The 20,007-nt window shown below is 38.6% G+C and overlaps 1 protein-coding gene across 1 annotated transcript in view; it reads right to left on the reverse strand.

Annotated features, from left to right (window-relative positions):
* Positions 1-20,007, reverse strand: part of HSPA14 (heat shock protein family A (Hsp70) member 14) — a 43,129-nt gene that overhangs the window by 7,576 nt on the left and 15,546 nt on the right. Inside the window, exon 10 of the mRNA XM_041766646.1 lies at positions 17,583-17,685. Coding sequence (XP_041622580.1) covers positions 17,583-17,685 — 103 coding nt within the window. The remainder of the gene's footprint in view (positions 1-17,582; positions 17,686-20,007) is intronic.

Consider the following 20,007-nt stretch of genomic DNA (forward strand, 5'->3'; position numbering starts at 1 on the left):
CCGGAGCCTCCAGGCCCTGCTGACAGAGAGCCCCGGAGTTACTGCAGGGGCTGAATCCAGGGCTGCAGAGCTGCCCCCGCACTGCGGTTGTTCCTCCCGGGCCTCACGGGGTGAACAACCCCCACTGAGCCCTGCACCAGGCAGGGGGCAGAGCAGCTCCCCCAAGTGCTAACACCTGAAAATCAGCACAACAGGCCCCTCCCCCAGAAGACCAGCTAGACTGACCAGTTCCAGGGGAAGTCAAGGTACTTAAAAGTATACAGAATCAGAAGATACTGCCCGTGGTTTTTTTTTTTTTTTTTTTTGCTTTTTGATTTCTGTTTGCTTCCACCATGCTTTTTGTCCTTTCTTTTTTTTTTTTTTTCTTTTTTCTTTTTCTCTTTTCTTTCCTTCTTCCTCTCCTCTCTTTTTCTCCTTTTCCCAATACAACTTGTTTTTGGCCACTCTGCACTGAGCAAAATGACTAGAAGGAAAACCTCACCTCAAAAGAAAGAATCAGAAACAGTCCTCTCTCCCACAGAGTTACAAAATCTGGATTACAATTCACTGTCAGAAAGCCAATTCAGAAGCATTATTATACAGTTACTGGTGGCTCTAGAAAAAAGCATAAAGGACTCAAGAGACTTCATGACTGCAGAATTTAGATCCAATCAGGCAGAAATCAAAAATCAATTGAATGAGATGCAATCCAAACTAGAAGTCCTAACGACGAGGGTTAGAGAGGTGGAAGAACGAGTGAGTGACATAGAAGACAAGTTGATAGCAAAGTGGGAAACTGAGGAAAAAAGAGACAATTAAAAGACCATGAGGATAGATTAAGGGAAATAAACGACAGCCTGAGGAAGAAAAACCTACGTTTAATAGGGGTTCCCGAGGGCGCCGAAAGGGACAGAGGGCCAGAATATGTATTTGAACAAATCCTAGCTGAAAACTTTCCTAATCTGGGAAGGGAAACAGGCATTCAGATCCAGGAAATAGAGAGATCCCCCCCTAAAATCAATAAAAACCGGTCAACACCTCGACATTTAATTGTGAAGCTTGCAAATTCCAAAGATAAAGACAAGATCCTTAAAGCAGCAAGAGACAAGAAATCCCTGACTTTTATGGGGAGGAGTATTAGGGTAACAGCAGACCTCTCCACAGAGACCTGGCAGGCCAGAAAGGGCTGGCAGGATATATTCAGGGTCCTAAATGAGAAGAACATGCAACCAAGAATACTTTATCCAGCAAGGCTCTCATTCAAAATGGAAGGAGAGATAAAGAGCTTCCAAAACAGGCAGGAACTGAAAGAATATGTGACCTCCAAACCAGCTCTGCAAGAAATTTTAAGGGGGACTCTTAAAATTCCCCTTTAAGAAGAAGTTCAGTGGAACAATCCACAAAAACAAGGACTGAATAGATATGATGACACTAAACTCATATCTGTCAATAGTAACTCTGAACGTGAACGAGCTTAATGACCCCATCAAAAGGCGCAGGGTTTCAGACTGGATAAAAAAGCAGGACCCATCTATTTGCTGTCTACAAGAGACTCATTTTAGACAGAAGGACACCTACAGCCTGAAAATAAAAGGTTGGAGAACCATTTACCATTCAAATGGTCCTCAAAAGAAAGCAGGGGTAGCCATCCTCATATCAGATAAACTAAAATTTATCCCGAAGACTGTAGTCTTCGGGATAGAGAGATGAAGAGGGACACTATATCATACTCAAAGGATCTATCCAACAAGAGGACTTAACAATCCTCAATATATATGCCCCGAATCTGGGAGCTCCCAAATATTTAAATCAATTAATAACCTAAGTGAAGAAATACTTAGATGATAATACACTTATACTTGGTGACTTCAATGTAGCTCTTTCTGTACTCGATAGGTCTTCTAAGCACATCTCCAAAGAAACGAGAGCTTTAAATGATACACTGGACCAGATGGATTTCACAGATATCTACAGAACTTTACATCCAAACTCAACTGAATACACATTCTTCTTAAGTGCACATGGAACTTTCTCCAGAATAGACCACATACTGGGTCACAAATCGGGTCTGAACTGATACCAAAAGATTGGGATCGTCCCCTGCATATTCTCAGACCATAATGCCTTGAAATTAGAACTAAATCACAACAAGAAGTTTGGAAGGACCTCAAACGCAAGGAGGTTAAGGACCATCCTGCTAAAAGATGAAAGGGTCAATCAGGAAATTAAGGAAGAATTAAAAAGATTCATGGAAACTAATGAGAATGAAGATACAACCATTCAAAATCTTTGGGACGCAGCAAAAGCAGTCCTAAGGGGGAAATACATCGCAATACAAGCATCCATTCAAAACCTGGAAAGAACTCAAATACAAAAGCTAACCTTACACATAAAGGAGCTAGGGAAAAAACAGCAGATAGACCCTACACCCAGCAGAAGAAGAGAGTTAATTAAGATTCGAGCAGAACTCAATGAAATCGAGACCAGAAGAACTGTGGAACAGATCAACAGAACCAGGAGTTGTTTCTTTGAAAGAATTAATAAGACAGATAAACCATTAGCCAGCCTTATTAAAAAGAAGAGAGAAAAGACTCAAATTAATAAAATCATGAATGAGAAAGGAGAGATGAGATCACTACGAACACCAAGGAAATACAAACGATTTTAAAAACATATTATGAACAGCTATACGCCAATAAATTAGGCAACCTAGAAGAAATGGGCGCATTCCTGGAAAGCCACAAACTACCAAAACTGGAGCAGGAAGAAATAGAAAACCTGAACAGGCCAATAACCAGGGAAGAAATTGAAGCAGTCATCAAAAACCTCCCAAGGCACAAGAGTCCAGGGCCAGATGGCTTCCCAGGGGAATTCTATCAAACGTTTAAATAAGAAATCATACCTATTCTACTAAAGCTGTTTGGAAAGATAGAAAGAGATGGAGTACTTCCAAATTCGTTCTATGAGGCCAGCATCACCTTAATTCCGAAACCAGACAAAGACCCCACCAAAAAGGAGAATTACAGACCAATATCCCCGATGAACATGGATGCAAAAATTTTCTTTTTTAAGAAAATCATTCACCATGACCAAGTAGGATTTATCCCTGGGACACAAGGCTGGTTCAACACTCATAAAACAATCAATGTGATTCATCAAATCAGCAAGAGAAAAACCAAGAACCCTATGATCCTCTCATTAGATGCAGAGAAAGCATTTGACAAAATACAGCATGTATTCCTGATCAAAACTCTTCAGAGTGTAGGGATAGAGGGAACATTCCTCGACATCTTAAAAGCCATCTATGAAAAGCCCACAGCAAATATCATTCTCAATGCGGAAGCACTGGGAGCCTTTCCCCTAAGATCAGGAACAAGACAGGGATGTCCACTCTCACCACTGCTATTCAACATAGTACTGGAAGTCCTCGCCTCAGCAATCAGACAGCAAAAAGACATTAGAGGCATTCAAATTGGCAAAGAAGAAGTCAAACTCTCCCTCTTCGCCGATGACATGATACTCTACATAGAAAACCCAAAAGAGGGATCCCTGGGTGGCGAAGCGGTTTGGCACCTGCCTTTGGCCCGGGGCGCGATCCTGGAGACCCGGGATCGAATCCCACGTCGGGCTCCCGGTGCATGGAGCCTGCTTCTCCCTCTGCCTGTGTCTCTGCCTCTCTCTCTTTCTCTCTGTGACTATCATAAATAAATAAAAATTAAAAAAAAAAAAAAAGAAAGAAAACCCAAAAGACTCCACCCCAAGATTGCTAGAACTCATACAGCAATTTGGCAGTGTGGCAGGATACAAAATCATTGCCCATAAATCAATGGCATTATATACACTAACAATGAGACTGAAGAAAGAGAAATTAAGGAGTCAATCCCATTTACAACTGCACCCAAAAGCATAAGATACCTAGGAATAAACCTAACCAAAGAGGTAAAGGATCTATACCCTAAAAACTATAGAACACTTCTGAAAGAAATTGAGGAAGACACAAAGAGATGGAAAAATATTCCATGCTCATGGATTGGCAGAATTAATATTGTAAAAATGTCAATGTTACCCAGGGCAATTTACACGTTTAATGCAATCCCTATCAAAATACCATGGACTTTCTTCAGAGAGTTAGAACAAATTATTTTAAGATTTGTGTAGAATCAGAAAAGACCCCGAATAGCCAGGGGAATTTTAAAAAAGAAAACCATAGCTGGGGGCATCACAATGCCAGATTTCAGGTTGTACTACAAAGCTGTGGTCATCAAGACAGTGTGGTACTGACACAAAAACAGACACATAGATCAATGGAACAGAATAGAGAACCCAGAAGTAGACCCTGAACTTTATGGTCAACTAATATTCGATAAAGGAGGAAAGACTATCCACTGGAAGAAAGACAGTCTCTTCAATAGATGGTGCTGGGAAAATTGGACATCCACAGGCAGAAGAATGAAACTAGACCACTCTCTTACACCATACACAAAGATAAACTCAAAATGGATGAAAGATCTAAATGTGAGACAAGATTCCATCAAAATCCTAGAGGAGAACACACAGGCAACACCCTTTTTGAACTCAGCCACAGTAACTTCTTGCAAGATACATCAGCAAAGGCAAAAGAAACAAAAGCAAAAATGAACTATTGGGACTTCATCAAGATAAGAAGCTTTTGCATAGCAAAAGATACAGTCAACAAAACTAAAAGACAACCTACAGAATGGGAGAAGATATTTGCAAATGACTTATGAGATAAAGGGCTAGTTTCCAAGATCTATAAAGAACTTATTAAACTCAACAGCAAAGAAACAAACAATCCAATCATGAAATGGGCAAAAGACATGAAGAGAAATCTCACAAGAGGAAGACATGGACATGGCCAACAAGCACATGAGAAAATGTTCTGCATCACTTGCCATCAGGGAAATACAAAACAAAACCACAATGAGATACCACCTCACACCAGTGAGAATGGGGAAAATTAACAAGGCAGGAAACAACAAATGTTGGAGAGGATGCGGAGAAAAGGGAACCCTCTTACACTGTTGGTGGGAATGTGAACTGGTGCAGCCACTCTGGAAAACTGTGTGGAGGTTCCTCAAAGAGTTAAAAATAGACCTGCCCTACGACCCAGCAATTGCACTGTTGGGGATTTACCCCAAAGATTCAGATGCAATGAAACGTCGGGACACCTGCACCCTGATGTTTACAGCAGCAATGTCCACAATAGCCAACCTGTGGAAGGAGCCTGGGTGTCCATCGAAAGATGAATGGATAAAGATGTGGTCTATGTATACAATGGAATATTCCTCAGCCCTTAGAAACGACAAATACCCACCATTTGCTTCAACGTGGATGGAACTGGAGGGCATTATGCTGAGTGAAGTAAGTCAATCGGAGAAGGACAAACATTGTATGTTCTCATTCATTTGGGGAATATAAATAATAGTGAAAGGGAATATAAGGGAAGGGAGAAGTAATGTGTGGGAAATATCAGAAAGGGAGACAGAACATAAAGACTCCTAACTCTGGGAAGCGAACTGGGGGTGATGGAAGGGGAGGAGGGCGGGGGGTGGGGGTGAATGGGTGACGGTCACTGAGGGGGGGCACTTGACGGTCTGAGCACTGGGTGTTATTCTGTATGTTGGTAAATTAAACACCAATAAAAAATAAATTTATTAAAAAACAATAATAATTACTTCTTATTTTGCAGTCTTTTTATGGATGTTCTCAAAGCTCAATGTGTCAGAGGAAAGGATCAACTGATGAAAACTAGGCCTCTTTAACATTATGTGTGAAATGAGGAGTAATACCATACTGATCTTCAGGGGAGGGCATGAGGAATATCAGTTGAGTGAAACAAAGAAAAAAAGAAAAGCCTTGTAGTTGAGCAAAGTTCCCTAAGACCTCCTTAAAAAGTCTGTTTTGGAGGTAAGAAAAATAAGTCTTTTCTAAAATTTTATGATCCCAGGCAAATACCATGAGAATAAAAATGTAAAATATGTATGCTCTTTCGAATTTCTCATATTCATCATCAAAAAGCTTTATTAAGAAGCAATTCGGGGTCCTGTGTCAGGCTCCCTGCAAGGAGCCTGCTTCTCCCTCTGCCTGTGTCTCTGCCCCGCCCTCTCTGTTTCTCATGAATAAATAAATAAATAAAATCTTGAAGAAAAAAAAAAAAAAGGAATCAATTTGGGGATACCTGGGTGGCTCAGCGGTTTGGCGCCTGCCTTTGGCCCAGGGCGTGCTCCTGGAATCCCGGGATCAAGTCCCAAGTCCCTGCATGGAGCCTGCTTCTCCCTCTGCCTGTGTCTCTGCCTCTTTCTCTCTCTCTCTGTCTCTCATGGAGAAGTAAATAAATAATCTTTAAAGAAAAGAAGCAATTAGTTGATGCTATGCAAAAAAACAAAGTAGAAAATCTTAGCTTTAGGAATTTTCATTGAAAAAGTAAAAAATATTAAGAATGTGTTACCATTAATGCTGACAGTAACCAGCAAATTCTAATAACTTGTTTAAACATCTAGTTTGTAGCATGAGATTTCTTTTGCGACTTAAATTTTATTTTTTAAAGATTTTACTTATTTATTCATGAGAGACTGAGAAAGGCAGAGACATAAGCAGATGGAGAAGCAGGCTCCCTGTGGAGATCCCAGGATTCTGGGATCATGACCTGAGTCAAATGCAAACGCTCAACCACTGAGTCACCTAGGTGCTCCTGAGACTTAAATTTTAATAGTATATACATATTTTGAACATTAATAACTTCTTTTACTAAAGGCTTTTCAAATATAACTCTCACAGTAATTTCATAAGACTCTTAAAAAATCAAAGCTATCAAAAAAATCAAACCATCTTAATTACTTGGGTATTAAAAACATGAATCTTGGGATGCCTGGGTGGCTCAGCAGTTGAGGGTCTGTTTGCCTTCGGCTCAGGGCGTGATCCCGGAGTCCCAGGATGAAGTCCCACATTAGTCTTCCTGCATGGAGCTTGCTTGTCCCTCTACCTGTGTTTCTGCCTCTCTCTCTTCTCTCTCTCTTTCTCTGTCTCTCATGAATAAATAAAATCTTAAAAAAAAAACCCATGAATCTAAACAACAACAACAAAAAAAGTCAGATTATCCTAAAAATAAAGAAAATAAAATCTGTCAAAACTTGTGGAATAGGGGATCCCTGGGTGGTGCAGTGGTTTGGTGCCTGCCTTTGGCCCAGGGCGCGATCCTGGAGACCCGGGATCGAATCCCACGTCGGGCTCCCGGTGCACGGAGCCTGTTTCTCCCTCTGACTATGTCTCTGCCCCTCTCTCTCTCTCTGTGACTATCATAAATTAAAAATAAATAAATAAATAAATTTATAAAAAAAAAAACAAAAAAAACTTGTGGAATAAAACCAAAATTATTAAGAAGTGAGATTGTAGGGCAGCCCCGGTGGCGCAGCGGTTTAGCACCGCCTGCAGCCCAGGGCATGATCCTGGAGTCCTGGGATCGAGTCCCATGTCAGGCTGTCTACATGGAGCCTGCCTCTCCCTCTGCGTGTGTCTCTGCCTTTCTCTCTCTCTCTGAATAAAATCTTAAAAAAAAAAAAATTAAAAAAAAATAAAAATGTTCTATTACTTAAAAAAAAAAAGAAGTGAGATTGTAGTTAAATTTTTTATTAGGGGAAAAAACAACGGAAGGAATAAACTGACATTCAGTGTAAGAATAATGAAAGTGTCTGGAAAGACTGAAAGAAATAAAGAAAAAATCAGACATAAACCAACCTAGAAAAGAAAAAAACATGACCTAAAGGTTTTTTGGGGGTAGTAGTGGCAGGAGTTGGAGAAAAAATAAGTATGTCAAACCTAGGAAAGCAAAAAACAGAAAAACTCAAGGAAAAAATAGAGAAATTGTCCAGATTTCAAAAATTTCTTTGTACTTTAAAATCTTGGTATCAAAAGATACACAAAAATTAAAAATTATGATTATACAAAGTCAAATGTTAAAAATTTAAGAAATCATCCTGAAATAGGTCTACAAAATTCTTCAATTCAAAATTAAAGCAGTAAAGAGAAATGATGAAAGTTTCTTTGGAATGTGTGAGGAACAGAGAATATCCATGGAATACTTCAGAAGATGAAAAGATATAAAATTCATCTTATGAGCATCTGATAACCCAAGAACAAAACCATAAAAACAAATACCAATAAAACAAAACTCTCTGAAATGGAGGGTGCAGTGTAGCAACTTGCACATTTTATCATACAAGATGTTTTACCTCTTTACAGAGTATTTTTAAAAGTTCTGAATTAGTTACTAATATTTAAGCAGAATTAAAAAAAAAAGAAAAAAATCAAAACACTACTTGTAAAAATATCTCCAGAAGGGCTCACAAAAAATCAGTAATATTAGTTACCTCCAGGGAGGGAAAGAGACTGAGTGGTTGGGGAGATGGGGGGAGGCCTTTGCACTTTGAATTGTGCAAATATAAAACCAATTCAAAATAAACAGTAAAATTTATTTAAAATCCCTATTTCAGAGTCTCTCAGAAAGTCAAAGGCTTTAGTAGCACTAGCCTGCATCCCTGAAGGCCAGTAATCAGTAGGTGGCCAGGAACTTTTGGACTAGGACAGGTCTGTCTTACGTAGCAGGCCAACCACTACCTCCTGTGGCCCTCACACCAGCTTAGTGGTCACTTGCCATTTATAATCACATTTTTGCTCTTGTGTCTGTGACAATAAAGAAGTTTAGTATATATGTGCTGCCAAAGCGAGCACTGTGACAATAAAGAGTTTAATGTGAAACTCCTCAAACTCTTTAAACCCATCTCTTAATCCAGTAGGAAAAGAGAGATCAAGAGGATTGTTGTGTGTTTGAAGAAAAATGGTGGGGAATATATTTCTTTTTTGCAGAATGGTATGGTACATTCAACCCGCTGTCCTACCTGGCTGCTACGCAGCTTAACTGTGGTGGAGTACTTAAAGATATTCATATAGTTTATGTGCAGAAAGAAATCGATCTTTTTTCCATATCATCTGTGGGGAAAATCTTAGCCCTGGTGCATCAGGTATGAGGGACCAAACGTTATCTTTCTGACTGACATTACATTCTGCATAAGAACTACCAATACTTCTGTCCCTGTAAAAGATATGATTTCCTCACTCCTAGAGAAATGAAATGAATACTGTGGAAACCTACTTGGCAAGGGATCTGCATACTTTCTTATGTTGAACTTAGCTTACAGATATGAAAGTGACAACCTAAAATCATATTCCCACATTACATGGTTAAAGATTCATTTTAGAATCCTACATGTATCTTATGTTAAATATATATTTAAAAAAACCACTGTACAAACATTCTGTCCTTGTTTAGAGAAACCTATTATTTTAAGATTTAGAGAGAGAGAGAGAGAGAGAGAGAGAGAGAGCACACACAAGTGGGGGGTGGGGCAAAGAGAGATGGACAGAGATAAACAGCCTCCCTGATGAGCATGGAGGCAACACAGGGCTTACTCCCAGGACCTTGAGGTCATGATCTGAGCCCAAGTCGGACACTTAATGGACTGAGCCACCCAGGTATCCCGAAAGAAATCTATTTTGTGAACAGGTATTTCTTATGATTAAAATGAAAAAAATGAAATATTACTTCTAGTTAAAGGATTTAAGGCTGAATTTTATACCAAACATAACAAAAATGTAAGATCTGACACTGACATTGTGAAACAGAAGCAAAAGGGTGTCAGGTTCCAAATCTAGAGAAATTAGTTGTGAAAGAACATTAATTATTAAATATTTCTATTTGTCAATCTATTTTTTTTTCAAGGTGGAATTTAAAATGTTACCTCTACTACAGGATATTTGTATTTTTATACTGAGTTCAGATTGATATTTTCTGGCAGTTGTGTTTTCCTATACCTGACAACTTTACTCATGTTCATGACTGGCCCCTATAACTCCTGGAGCATGTAACCTCTCCCACACAGTGCTTAAGGCTATGAAGAAAAGGAAGGTAATATTAGCCTCTTTCCTGAAGAACACTGTGTATGATTATATTATCTGGAATAAAGTAAAGTACTGGAAGTTTTGGTTTAGAAGGTATTATTCTGAGTAAATGAATCAGATATATTGTGGTATTTTGTCAAAGTTCAAGCAATTGAGCCAAAAAGGGTTAATGCCCTTAGTTCTTTGAACATGTCTCAGGAGGTTTTGTTGTTGTTTTATTTTTTTATTTTTTTATTTTTTATTTATTTTTTTTGTTGTTGTTGTTTTAAAGAGAGAGAGAGAAAACTTAATTTCCTCTGCTTATAAAGTTACAACTTGGACAAGGTAGACCATTAAAAGGAAGGAGGTCATATTGTATAGATAGAAGAAGGGAGGTAAGGGCAGGAAAAGATGAGAGAAGGATGAGAGAAGGACCAAGCTGTGCCTCCAGCTTACAATATGCTTCTTATTTGAACAATGCTTGAGACTCACCCCTATGCCTCTCACTGTCCCTAAACAGAAACCCTGGGGCCTTACTGAGAAGCAATAGTTCAGGAGAAACCATGGAAAACTCATCATGCAGGGATGAGAGTATGAGTTGGAGGCCAGTAGCTAAGGCACTTCTTAGACCAATGAAATAAAAAAGCAGGACCATTCCTCTTTTAAGTATCTGATGTTAAAAGGGGTTACTTTGTTCAGACAATATGGTTAAGGTAGGGAAACCTGAAATACACCATCTGTTCCTTCCTGCCAACCCACATAAAATAAGGTGAAAATAATAAATAATCACAGAAAATTAAGCAATATATAAAAGAACATTTCTTCATAACCACATGAGGTCTATCTCAGGAATACAGTTCCACATTAGGAAATTATCAATAATTTATCATCTAACTTTAAGACAAATATAAAGAAAACCATAAGACTGCCTTGTAGGTATACAGAAAATACATTTGTGAAGACTCACCACCTATTTCATAATAAAACCCCTTTAAAAATAGGAAAAAAGAAATGCTTAATATGAGAATCTATTTCAACCCAAGTACCAGTAATCACATTTTTTGTTAAAAGACTAATAATAATATTCTCCTAAAAAAGAGAACAAAAGAAGGAAGTTCTGACCAAGGCAACCAAGTATATATAAAAAAGCGAGAGATACATATTTGAGAAAGTATCACCACTAATGTATAACCCTCTTCCAGAACTCACAGCCCACCTCAACTACCATGGCATTTTCCTGCTGCCCTTATAGAAAAACTTCTCAAGAGAGTTCTCTTTACTCGTGGTATCCCTGATCCTACCATCTGTTCTTTATTAAACTCACTCCAGTAACATGTTTCTCTTATAACTCCACTAAAACTGCTATTACCAGGCACTTGCACATTGTCAAGCCCAGTGGTCAATTCTCGAGCCTCACCTATTGGACTTCCAATAGCACAGGACAAGTGACCTTTCCTTCCCTAACCCAGACAGTGTTACTTGTCTCTCGGTTCTCATGTTTCCTCACCGGCTAGCCCTAAATCCTCTGTGCTGTTTCCCCTTTTGGCTTGTAAACGTCCAGAGCCTTGGACCCCATCCTGAGGTCTCATCTTTTTTTTTTTTTTTAAAGAGCTGTTTATTTATTTATTTTTTTAATTTTTATTTATTTATGATAGTCACAGAGAGAGAGAGAGAGAGAGAGAGAGAGAGAGACGCAGAGACACAGGCAGAGGGAGAAGCAGGCTCCATGCACCGGGAGCCTTATGTGGGATTCGATCCCGGGTCTCCAGGATCGCACCCTGGGCCAAAGGCAGGCGCCAAACCGCTGCGCCACCCAGGGATCCCGTCTCATCTTTGTTATGGCTCTATTTCATCCAGTTATGGCTCTAAGTGGCACACAGGCACCGATGAATGTAGATGAATGTAGATCTCCAGCTCAAAACTCTCCTAAAACCCAGACTCACATGTCTAACCACACTGTACTCCTATTCCTACAGCTAGAGGCATCCATGCTGTTCTGATCCGGTCCTTAGCTCCCTTACTACCATCTCTCCCTGGTCCACTCAGCTACACCTACTACCCTCACTGCTCCTCTTTAAACACAGCAAGCTCCTCCCATGTCACTGTTCCCAAGGCCTAGGAACTGGCAGATATGCACATAGCTAGTTCCTCCACTTCATTCAGGTCTCTGATCAAAAGCCACTCCTTATATGGAACTCTTAAATGAAAAATCACCCTTTGTCACTAGCTATGCCCTTATCTTGCTTTATTTTTCTTCATAACAGTTATCATAACTGGGAATTATTTTCCTTATATGTTCTTTTATACATTACCTGGATATTCCTACTAGAAGTTCTATGAAGGCAAAGACTTCATTACACTTAGTGCTATATCCAAAGTGCCTAGAACCTGCTTGCACAGAATAGGTGTGCTCAATAATTAGTTGTGGATTAATCAGTAAATTAATTTAAATGCATGCCTAGGAAATTCTAGAAAACTTAATACCAAGGGTTCATGAATTGGCAAAATATAGGGGTGCCTGAGTGGTTCAGACAGTTAAGTGTCTGCCTTTGGCTCAGGTCATGATCCCAGAGTCCTGGGATGGAGCCCCACATTGGGACTCCAGCAGGGAGTCTGCTTTTCCTTCTCTCTCTGCCCCTCACCCTGCTCTGGCTTGTTCTCTCTCATATAAATAAAATCTTTTAAAAAAAGAATGGCAAAATGTAAGATACAAATAAGCAAAATCCAGTAAATATTCCACTTATCAGTGAAAACAAATTAGAAAACAAAAGTATAAATGACAACTCATTCACAATAACCAGAAATCTGACAGCACATATAGCAATAATTTAATGCAAATGCTAAGAAAACACAAAACTTTAAGTATTAAAGAAGATCTAAACAGAGACAGATATCAACTTCATGGTTAGGAAAACGAAATACTGTAAAGTTACTACACCATCCCAAATTTTTCATTTTTTTAAAAAGATTTAATTAATTAATTTATTGGAGAGAGACATACACAAAGCAAACGGGAGAGAGAGCACAAGTGGCTCTCACAGTCTTAATGAAACTAACAAAATTACAATGGGATTTTATGTAGGAAGTTGAAAAAGTAATTCTAATGTTCTCTAGAAAAAGTATGAATAAAGAGAATTTTTAAAAATTGCTATGTTAATAATGAAGGTTTACAACTGCTTGGAAAGTAAATTGCTTTCAGGTGAGCAATTTGGTGGTAAATACTAAAAGCTTTAAAATTTGGGATTTACTCCTAGATTTTATTCTAAGGAAATTCAGGATGCTCACAAAGCCACAAGACTGCTGTTTATAAAACCAAAATCACCTATCCAACCAAAACAAAGAATTGGTTTTACAAATTATGGTATGTCAATACCATAATATCAATCAAATACCATGCAGCTAATGCAGCTGTAGAGTATGGGAGCTAGATTAAAATGGAGGGATTAAAATCACATCAATTTATTTATGTGTTCTTCCAAAAAGCCCATTAAACTGACAGTAAATAAATTTAAGATATAAGTGCACAATGCTAAAACAAATGGGAATAAGATCTTGAGTTTGAAATTTCAACAAATTCTGGAAGCTGGAAAACAGAGGGAATTGTCTTAAAGTAGATTAAGTTTGAGGGGACCAAGGAGACGACAAGGTGGTTTCACATGCACAGAATCCCAGTGTGGCTTAGGTCTTGGAAGCACCAAGCACCACAGGAAGGGAGGGTGAAGCACAGATGTGAAAGCAGGATGACTGGCAGAGAGGATACACACAGAGTGACTGGACTCTCCAAAGCCCTCACCTAACTCAGACAGGGGGCCAAGAGCACCTTCTCCCACATGCAGGGATGGAGGTTTGGACCAGGTATGGGATGTGGGTACAAGCATACAGCATGGGGCAGGGGTGGGCATGGTGCTGAAAACAGGCAGAACATGGGAAGTTTGCAGATTAAGGAACAGGAACCCTGAGGCTCCTGTTTTCAGCAGGCCAGAAACCAGACATGTCCTTCTCAAGCAAGAGATCAGAGGATTTCTTCTGGAAAAAAAAACAAAAACAAAAACAAATCCTGCTAAGATGAGACTTTCTGACCCTAAGATGAGAAAGGCAATGGGCATACCCATGAGTGAAGAAAGATCTTCGATTATGGAGGCAGACTGCCTGGGCTCCAGTCCCACCTCCACCACTTATGTGCTTCACCTCTTTGGAAACCTCTTGGTTTTCTCACCTGAAAATGGAGATCACGGTGCCTACCTCATATTGCTGTTGTGTGGATTAAATGTTTTAGGGCAAGTAGAAGTCCAATTATTCCCTCCTCCTTCCCACTAAGAGGATTACACATCCCCACCCATTACCACTGCCCCAACTCTGCCTCTCTGCAGGCGGAGCAGATTCCCCTGCCCCATTGTGAGGCCCAGCCCTGTGTCTAGTTTTGGCCGACCGCAGGTGAAGCACACCATATCTAAGTAGAAGTTTTTTTAAAGCCATGCATCTTTTTGCAAACTCTATCCTTCCTTCCCTTGTGCCATGAGAAATGTATGTCCCAGAGAGCTGCCCCTTTAGCCTGGGTCACAGAAGAGAGCCATAGCAACAGACCTACAGCCACCTTCAGCAGCTCACATGAGAAGTGAGAAAAAATTGTTTACTGTAGAAAACCAATGAGATTTGGGGCTTGTTACTGTAAGAAGGTCAACAAACTAAAAAGAAAACTCTGTTTTTAAGTTCTTAAAAGTCTTTATTTTAGAAATATCTGGGGAGTGATCTTTAACAACACTCTTAATCCTAAGAATATATTCGACCTGAATTCCAGCAATTGAGAACTATACCATTTGTGATATTTAAATGTCAGAGCTCTATGAATGAATGATGAGAACTTACATTAATTGGTTACTTACAATATATTACACATGATATTTTTCTTAACTCTCTTGTAACAACCCTGTAGAATAAGTTATAATACTAATCACTTATAAGTATTATCACCCCCTCATAAGAAGAGAGAAAGCTCAGGAAATTAAGTGATTTGGAAATTAAGCCCACTCCGGAACTATTAGAACCATGAAACTTCCAGTTCAGGTGGGTCTGTCTCCAAACCTACTCATTTCCATTGCTGCCTTGCTATCAATATACCATGTCTTATTCTCCATGATGCAGCCCAAGGCCCCAAGCACTAGCACAATGTCTGGCATATTATAAGTGTTCAAAACAAAACAAACAAAACAAAACAAAACAAAACAAAACCTTCTTGAACTAAATTGCAAAGAAAACCACCCAAAGAACAAAAAAAATCCAATCTGCACTATACAATGTATACCACAACAGTTAAAATATAAAAACTTTCAAACTATAGACACATTAAAGGAAAACAATATTAAATGTTTGTCATACATCTGAACAGAGATGGAATTTATAAACCTGGAAGCACCTGAAAAAAATCAGACCAACAAATTTAAATAAATAAATGAGGGTGCCTGGATCGTTCAATGGTTAAGTGTCTGGCTCAGGCCATGATCCCGGGGTCCTGGGGTCGAGTTCCACAGGGGGCCCACTTCTCCCCCTGCCTATGTCTCTGCCCCTCTCTCTCTCTCATGAATAAATAAATATGTAAAGTATTTTAAAAAATAAAAATAAAATAAATGAAACTTTTATATGTCAAATATCCACTTTCCTTCAGTGGGCCAAAATTAAGCAGTAAAGTACATGGTTCAAAAGTAGACTGCAGTAAATTATAATTAATATTTTGATATGTAAAGCATTTGTGCAAATACATTTTTTAAAACACTAAGATTTAAATCATTAAGTAGGTAAAAAATATGAAGTACACAGAAGGAAATATAAAATTAAACATTTAAGAGTCCTCCAAATGTCAATAAAATAAGAAGACCTATCTTTTTTTCAACAATTCAATGGAAAATTTATCTTTAAATAATAAGACTCAGGGACGCCTGGGTGGCTCAGCAGTTGAGCATCTGCTTTTGGCTCAGGGCATGATCCTGGAGTCCTGGGATCAAGTCCCATATTGGGCTCCCCGCATGACGCCTGCTTCTCCCTCTGTGCCTGTGTCTCTCTCTCTCTGGTCTCTCAGGAATAAATAAATAAAATCTTTAAAAAAAAAAAAAGACTCAGAGTCGGCAAGGTAAAATGCACATCTTTAGGTATTGCTGACATGAGTATTAATTAGTGCAACTCTTAGAAATTAATTGAAGGTAAAAATAGTCTTATGCTATTTATGCTCAACTCAGTAATTTTACAATGGGAATCCACCCCAATTATGGTAAAAGCTGATGTTCAAAGATGGGCATCACTGATTAGAAGACAGGGAGACACAACCTAATGTCCACAATAGAACACAATAGAATGGAATAATCTATGATATCTTTCCTTTCCTAGAATGGTACGAATCTGTTTAAAATTGTGTTTATGCATGAGAGACTCTTAACTATAGGAAATGAACTGAGGGTTGCTGGAAGGGAGGTGGGTGATGGGGTAACTGGGTGATGGGCATTAAGGAGCATGTGATGTGATGAGCACTGTTACACATAACTAATAAATTACTGAACTCTACATCCGAAACTAATGATGTACACTATGTGTTGGCTAATTGAATTTAAATTAAAAATGTGTTTATGAACTTCTACAGTAATATGGGGAAAGGAACTGGTCATAACATATTAAAAAAAATAAAATCCAAATTGTACATAAAGATTGGATTAGTTATGTTCCAAAATACAACAATTAGTTATGTTCCAAAATACAATGTTCCAAAATACAACAGTGGTAGTTGCCTTTTGGTACTTCTAGAATTTTCTTTTATGAATACTTACTATTTTAATACTGAAAATGAAAAAAAACTTATATACACTTTAAGGAGCAGAAATAATCTTGGGGTGAAAAAAGAAAACATTAACAATTTGAATATCTTTGAAAGTACCAAAATACTTTCAAGCAAGCAGAGAGAAGTGGTACAGTTGTACTGGTTAAGAACAGACACAGGGGATGCCTGGGTGGCCCAGTGGTTGAGCATCTGCCTTTGGCTCAGGCCATGATCCTGGAGTCCCGGGATCGAGTTCCACATCAGGCTTCCTGCATGGAACCCGCTTCTCCCTCTGCCTATGTCTCTGCTGCTCTCTCTGTGTGTAACTCATGAATAAATAAATAAAATCTTAAAAAATTTAAAATCTTAAAATAAATCCAAAAAACCAAAAAACACAGACTCGGGAACTACAGGGAGTTAAATCCTGGCTCTACCGCTAACCACAGGATTGCCAGGAAATTATTCATTTTTCTGTACCTTGGGGTGTTCACTCATAAAATGGGGATAAATAAAAGCACCTGCCTTGTAAAGCTGGTAAGTATTCAAGGAGTTAATCCATGTAAAATACTTAGAGCGTTTTGCACATAGTAAACATGCAAATATCCATCAGCTTTTGCTTACATATTGAAAGACATACTGGAAAGGAATTATTCTTTTTTTGCTAGGAAATTCATAAATACATATCATTGGAGCCAGTAATAAAAAATTCAATTTTCCTTATTCATTAACACAATCTCAGAAAATATTTAAATTAATAAAAATATTATTTCAGTACCAAGGGGCTATTCCCTAAAATTTAAGTCTGACACTACTCCAAAAATAAATAAGAAAAATGTAAAAGTATTACCTTATTGATATCATCGGCTGTAAATCCACTTTGTTCTAAGAGTCCTCTGATTGCTTCTATACATTTATTAAAAAGTGGAGAACAGAGAAGTTCAAATCTTGCTCTGCACACACACACACACAACACACATAGGAAAAGACACAGAGAAAAGGCTTAATACAAATAAACATGACAATTTTTCTTGTGATGAGTAATGCCAAAACCAAATGTGATGATTCTCTTAAAAATAGGTTTATGAGGAGATCCTTGGGTGGCTCAGCACTGTAGTGCCGGCCTTCAGCCCAGGGACTGATCCTGGAGTCCCGGGATCGAGGCCTGCATCGGGCTCTCTGCGTGGAGCCTGATTCTCCTTCTGCCTGTGTCTCTGCCTCTCTCTCTCATGAATAACTAAATAAAACCTTTAAAAAAAAAAAAAAAAAAAAAAGGTTTATGACCAGGACAAGATATTTAACATCCAACAGTGTAATACCATGGTGTGTGTGTTGTGGGGGAGACATCTAAATTATTCACCTACAAATGTATGAAGACATTCAATGTCAAATTGACAAGATTCTTACCTATGGCTGCTTTCAAAAAACCTACAAGTAAATGTTCAGTGTATGGCATTCCTAAGAAAGCCACAGATGCAAACCAAATCATCATTTGGAAGCTTTTGCTATTTTTATGTTAAAAGTTTAAAAAACTATTTCTCATTATTTTTTCTTTGTAACCTGAGACTATGCTTATGCTGTACATAAGTTGAAATTTTTGTGATAAAGGCAAAATTTCCTTGATGAAAAATTACAAATTCTATTTCATTCCTAGTAACTAAGCCATAATTAGCAAGCATATACTGAGTACTTGGACAAAGTCAGCACTAAGTTAGGAATTCTAGAAATAGAAAAAATATACAACACTTTGCCCACAAAGATATTTCAGTTTAATTTAACACCTTTCAATCTTCTGGGTTGTAGTTTAAAATCTCTCTTAAAAGAATTAACGCAGGGCAGCCCCAGTGGCACAGCAGTTTGGTGCCGTCTGCAGCCCGGGGTATGATCCTGGAGATCCGGGACCGAGTCCCATGTCGAGTTCCCTGTGTGGAGCCTGCTTCTCCCTCTGCCTGTGTCTCTGCCTCTCTCTCTCTCTCTCGGTGTCTCCATAAATAAAATCTTTAAAAAAGAAAAAAAAAGAACTAGTGCAGTGCTAATAGAATTTTCTGTGAGCCATTAGCCACATGAAACTATTGAGTGCTTGAACTGTGGCTGGTTCTAGTGAGGAATTAAATTTTTTATGTTACTTATTTCTAATTAATTATAATTTAAATAGCCACAGATTGCTAGTGGCTATTGTATTGGGCACACAGATCTAGATTTGCAGGAAAGCCTAGGGAAATGAGGAAGCTAAAGTACAAGGGCCAGATGAAGAGTGAATTTAACTAAATACATTCAGGAGAATCCTAAAAATAATACTGTAATTCTGGAAATTTTTACTGCTTCCAAGTCACCTGTTAGGTTGCTGAGAGGTTCAAACAGTGAACCACTAGTGGCTATTATTACTGTCAATAATAAGCAAAGGAAAATGGGAGGGCAATGTCCTCCCTTTGGATTCTCTGGGTAAAGGTGCCAATTACTCGTAACCAATGTTTTGGATTATGTAAAAGATAGGTAATTTTAAACAATTTTATCCACATTAAACTTGTGTTTACTAAATAAACCATATCAAAATTTAAAATGTTGACAATGGATGACAGCCAACAAAACCAAGACAGGTATGAATCTTTGGTAAGATGTGATAGAAAGTATGAACTCTGGAGTGAAACTTGCTGGGTCTGAACCCCTGGTCCACTGCTAACTTACAACATTTATTGTCTAACCTTGGGCAAGAATGAAATTTCTCTATTTCAGCTTCCTCATGTATAAAATAAGGAAAATACTACTACTAACCTCACTAGGTTGTTATGGGGATTTGATGAATTAATGTAATGACTACTTAGATTACAGCCTGCCACACAATGTTAACTAGTTAGTTAGGATAAGTATAACTGAAACATGCCCCACATCAAACTTAATCAACAGCAAGCCTCTCTCTCCAAGATCTAGGATGCATTTTTTCACACATTGCTCTTTGGAGCTGTCAGTAACAGGGCAGGCAATCACAACTGAGGTCAGTACTCTGGAAGCTGTTCCATGGTCATCACAAGAATAGGACCTCAGAGGTAAAGACAGTGATTGAGCAGTTCTGTTAATAATTCTGTTGGAGATCTTTTCACCCCCATATGTCAGTGTGCAGTTAGGCCGATGTACACTTGGTTGTGCTGGGAGAAGCTGTGGATAAATGATGAACACTTGCATGGAGGGGAGGGTGAAAGGAAGATATGTTGGCCTCTCCCTCTTGATTATCCTCCCCAGCCTCCCCTGCTGCGTTGCCACCTGACTTATGGGAACAA

This window comes from Vulpes lagopus, chromosome 8, assembly GCF_018345385.1.
Source record: "Vulpes lagopus strain Blue_001 chromosome 8, ASM1834538v1, whole genome shotgun sequence".
NCBI classification, from domain to species: domain Eukaryota; kingdom Metazoa; phylum Chordata; class Mammalia; order Carnivora; family Canidae; genus Vulpes; species Vulpes lagopus.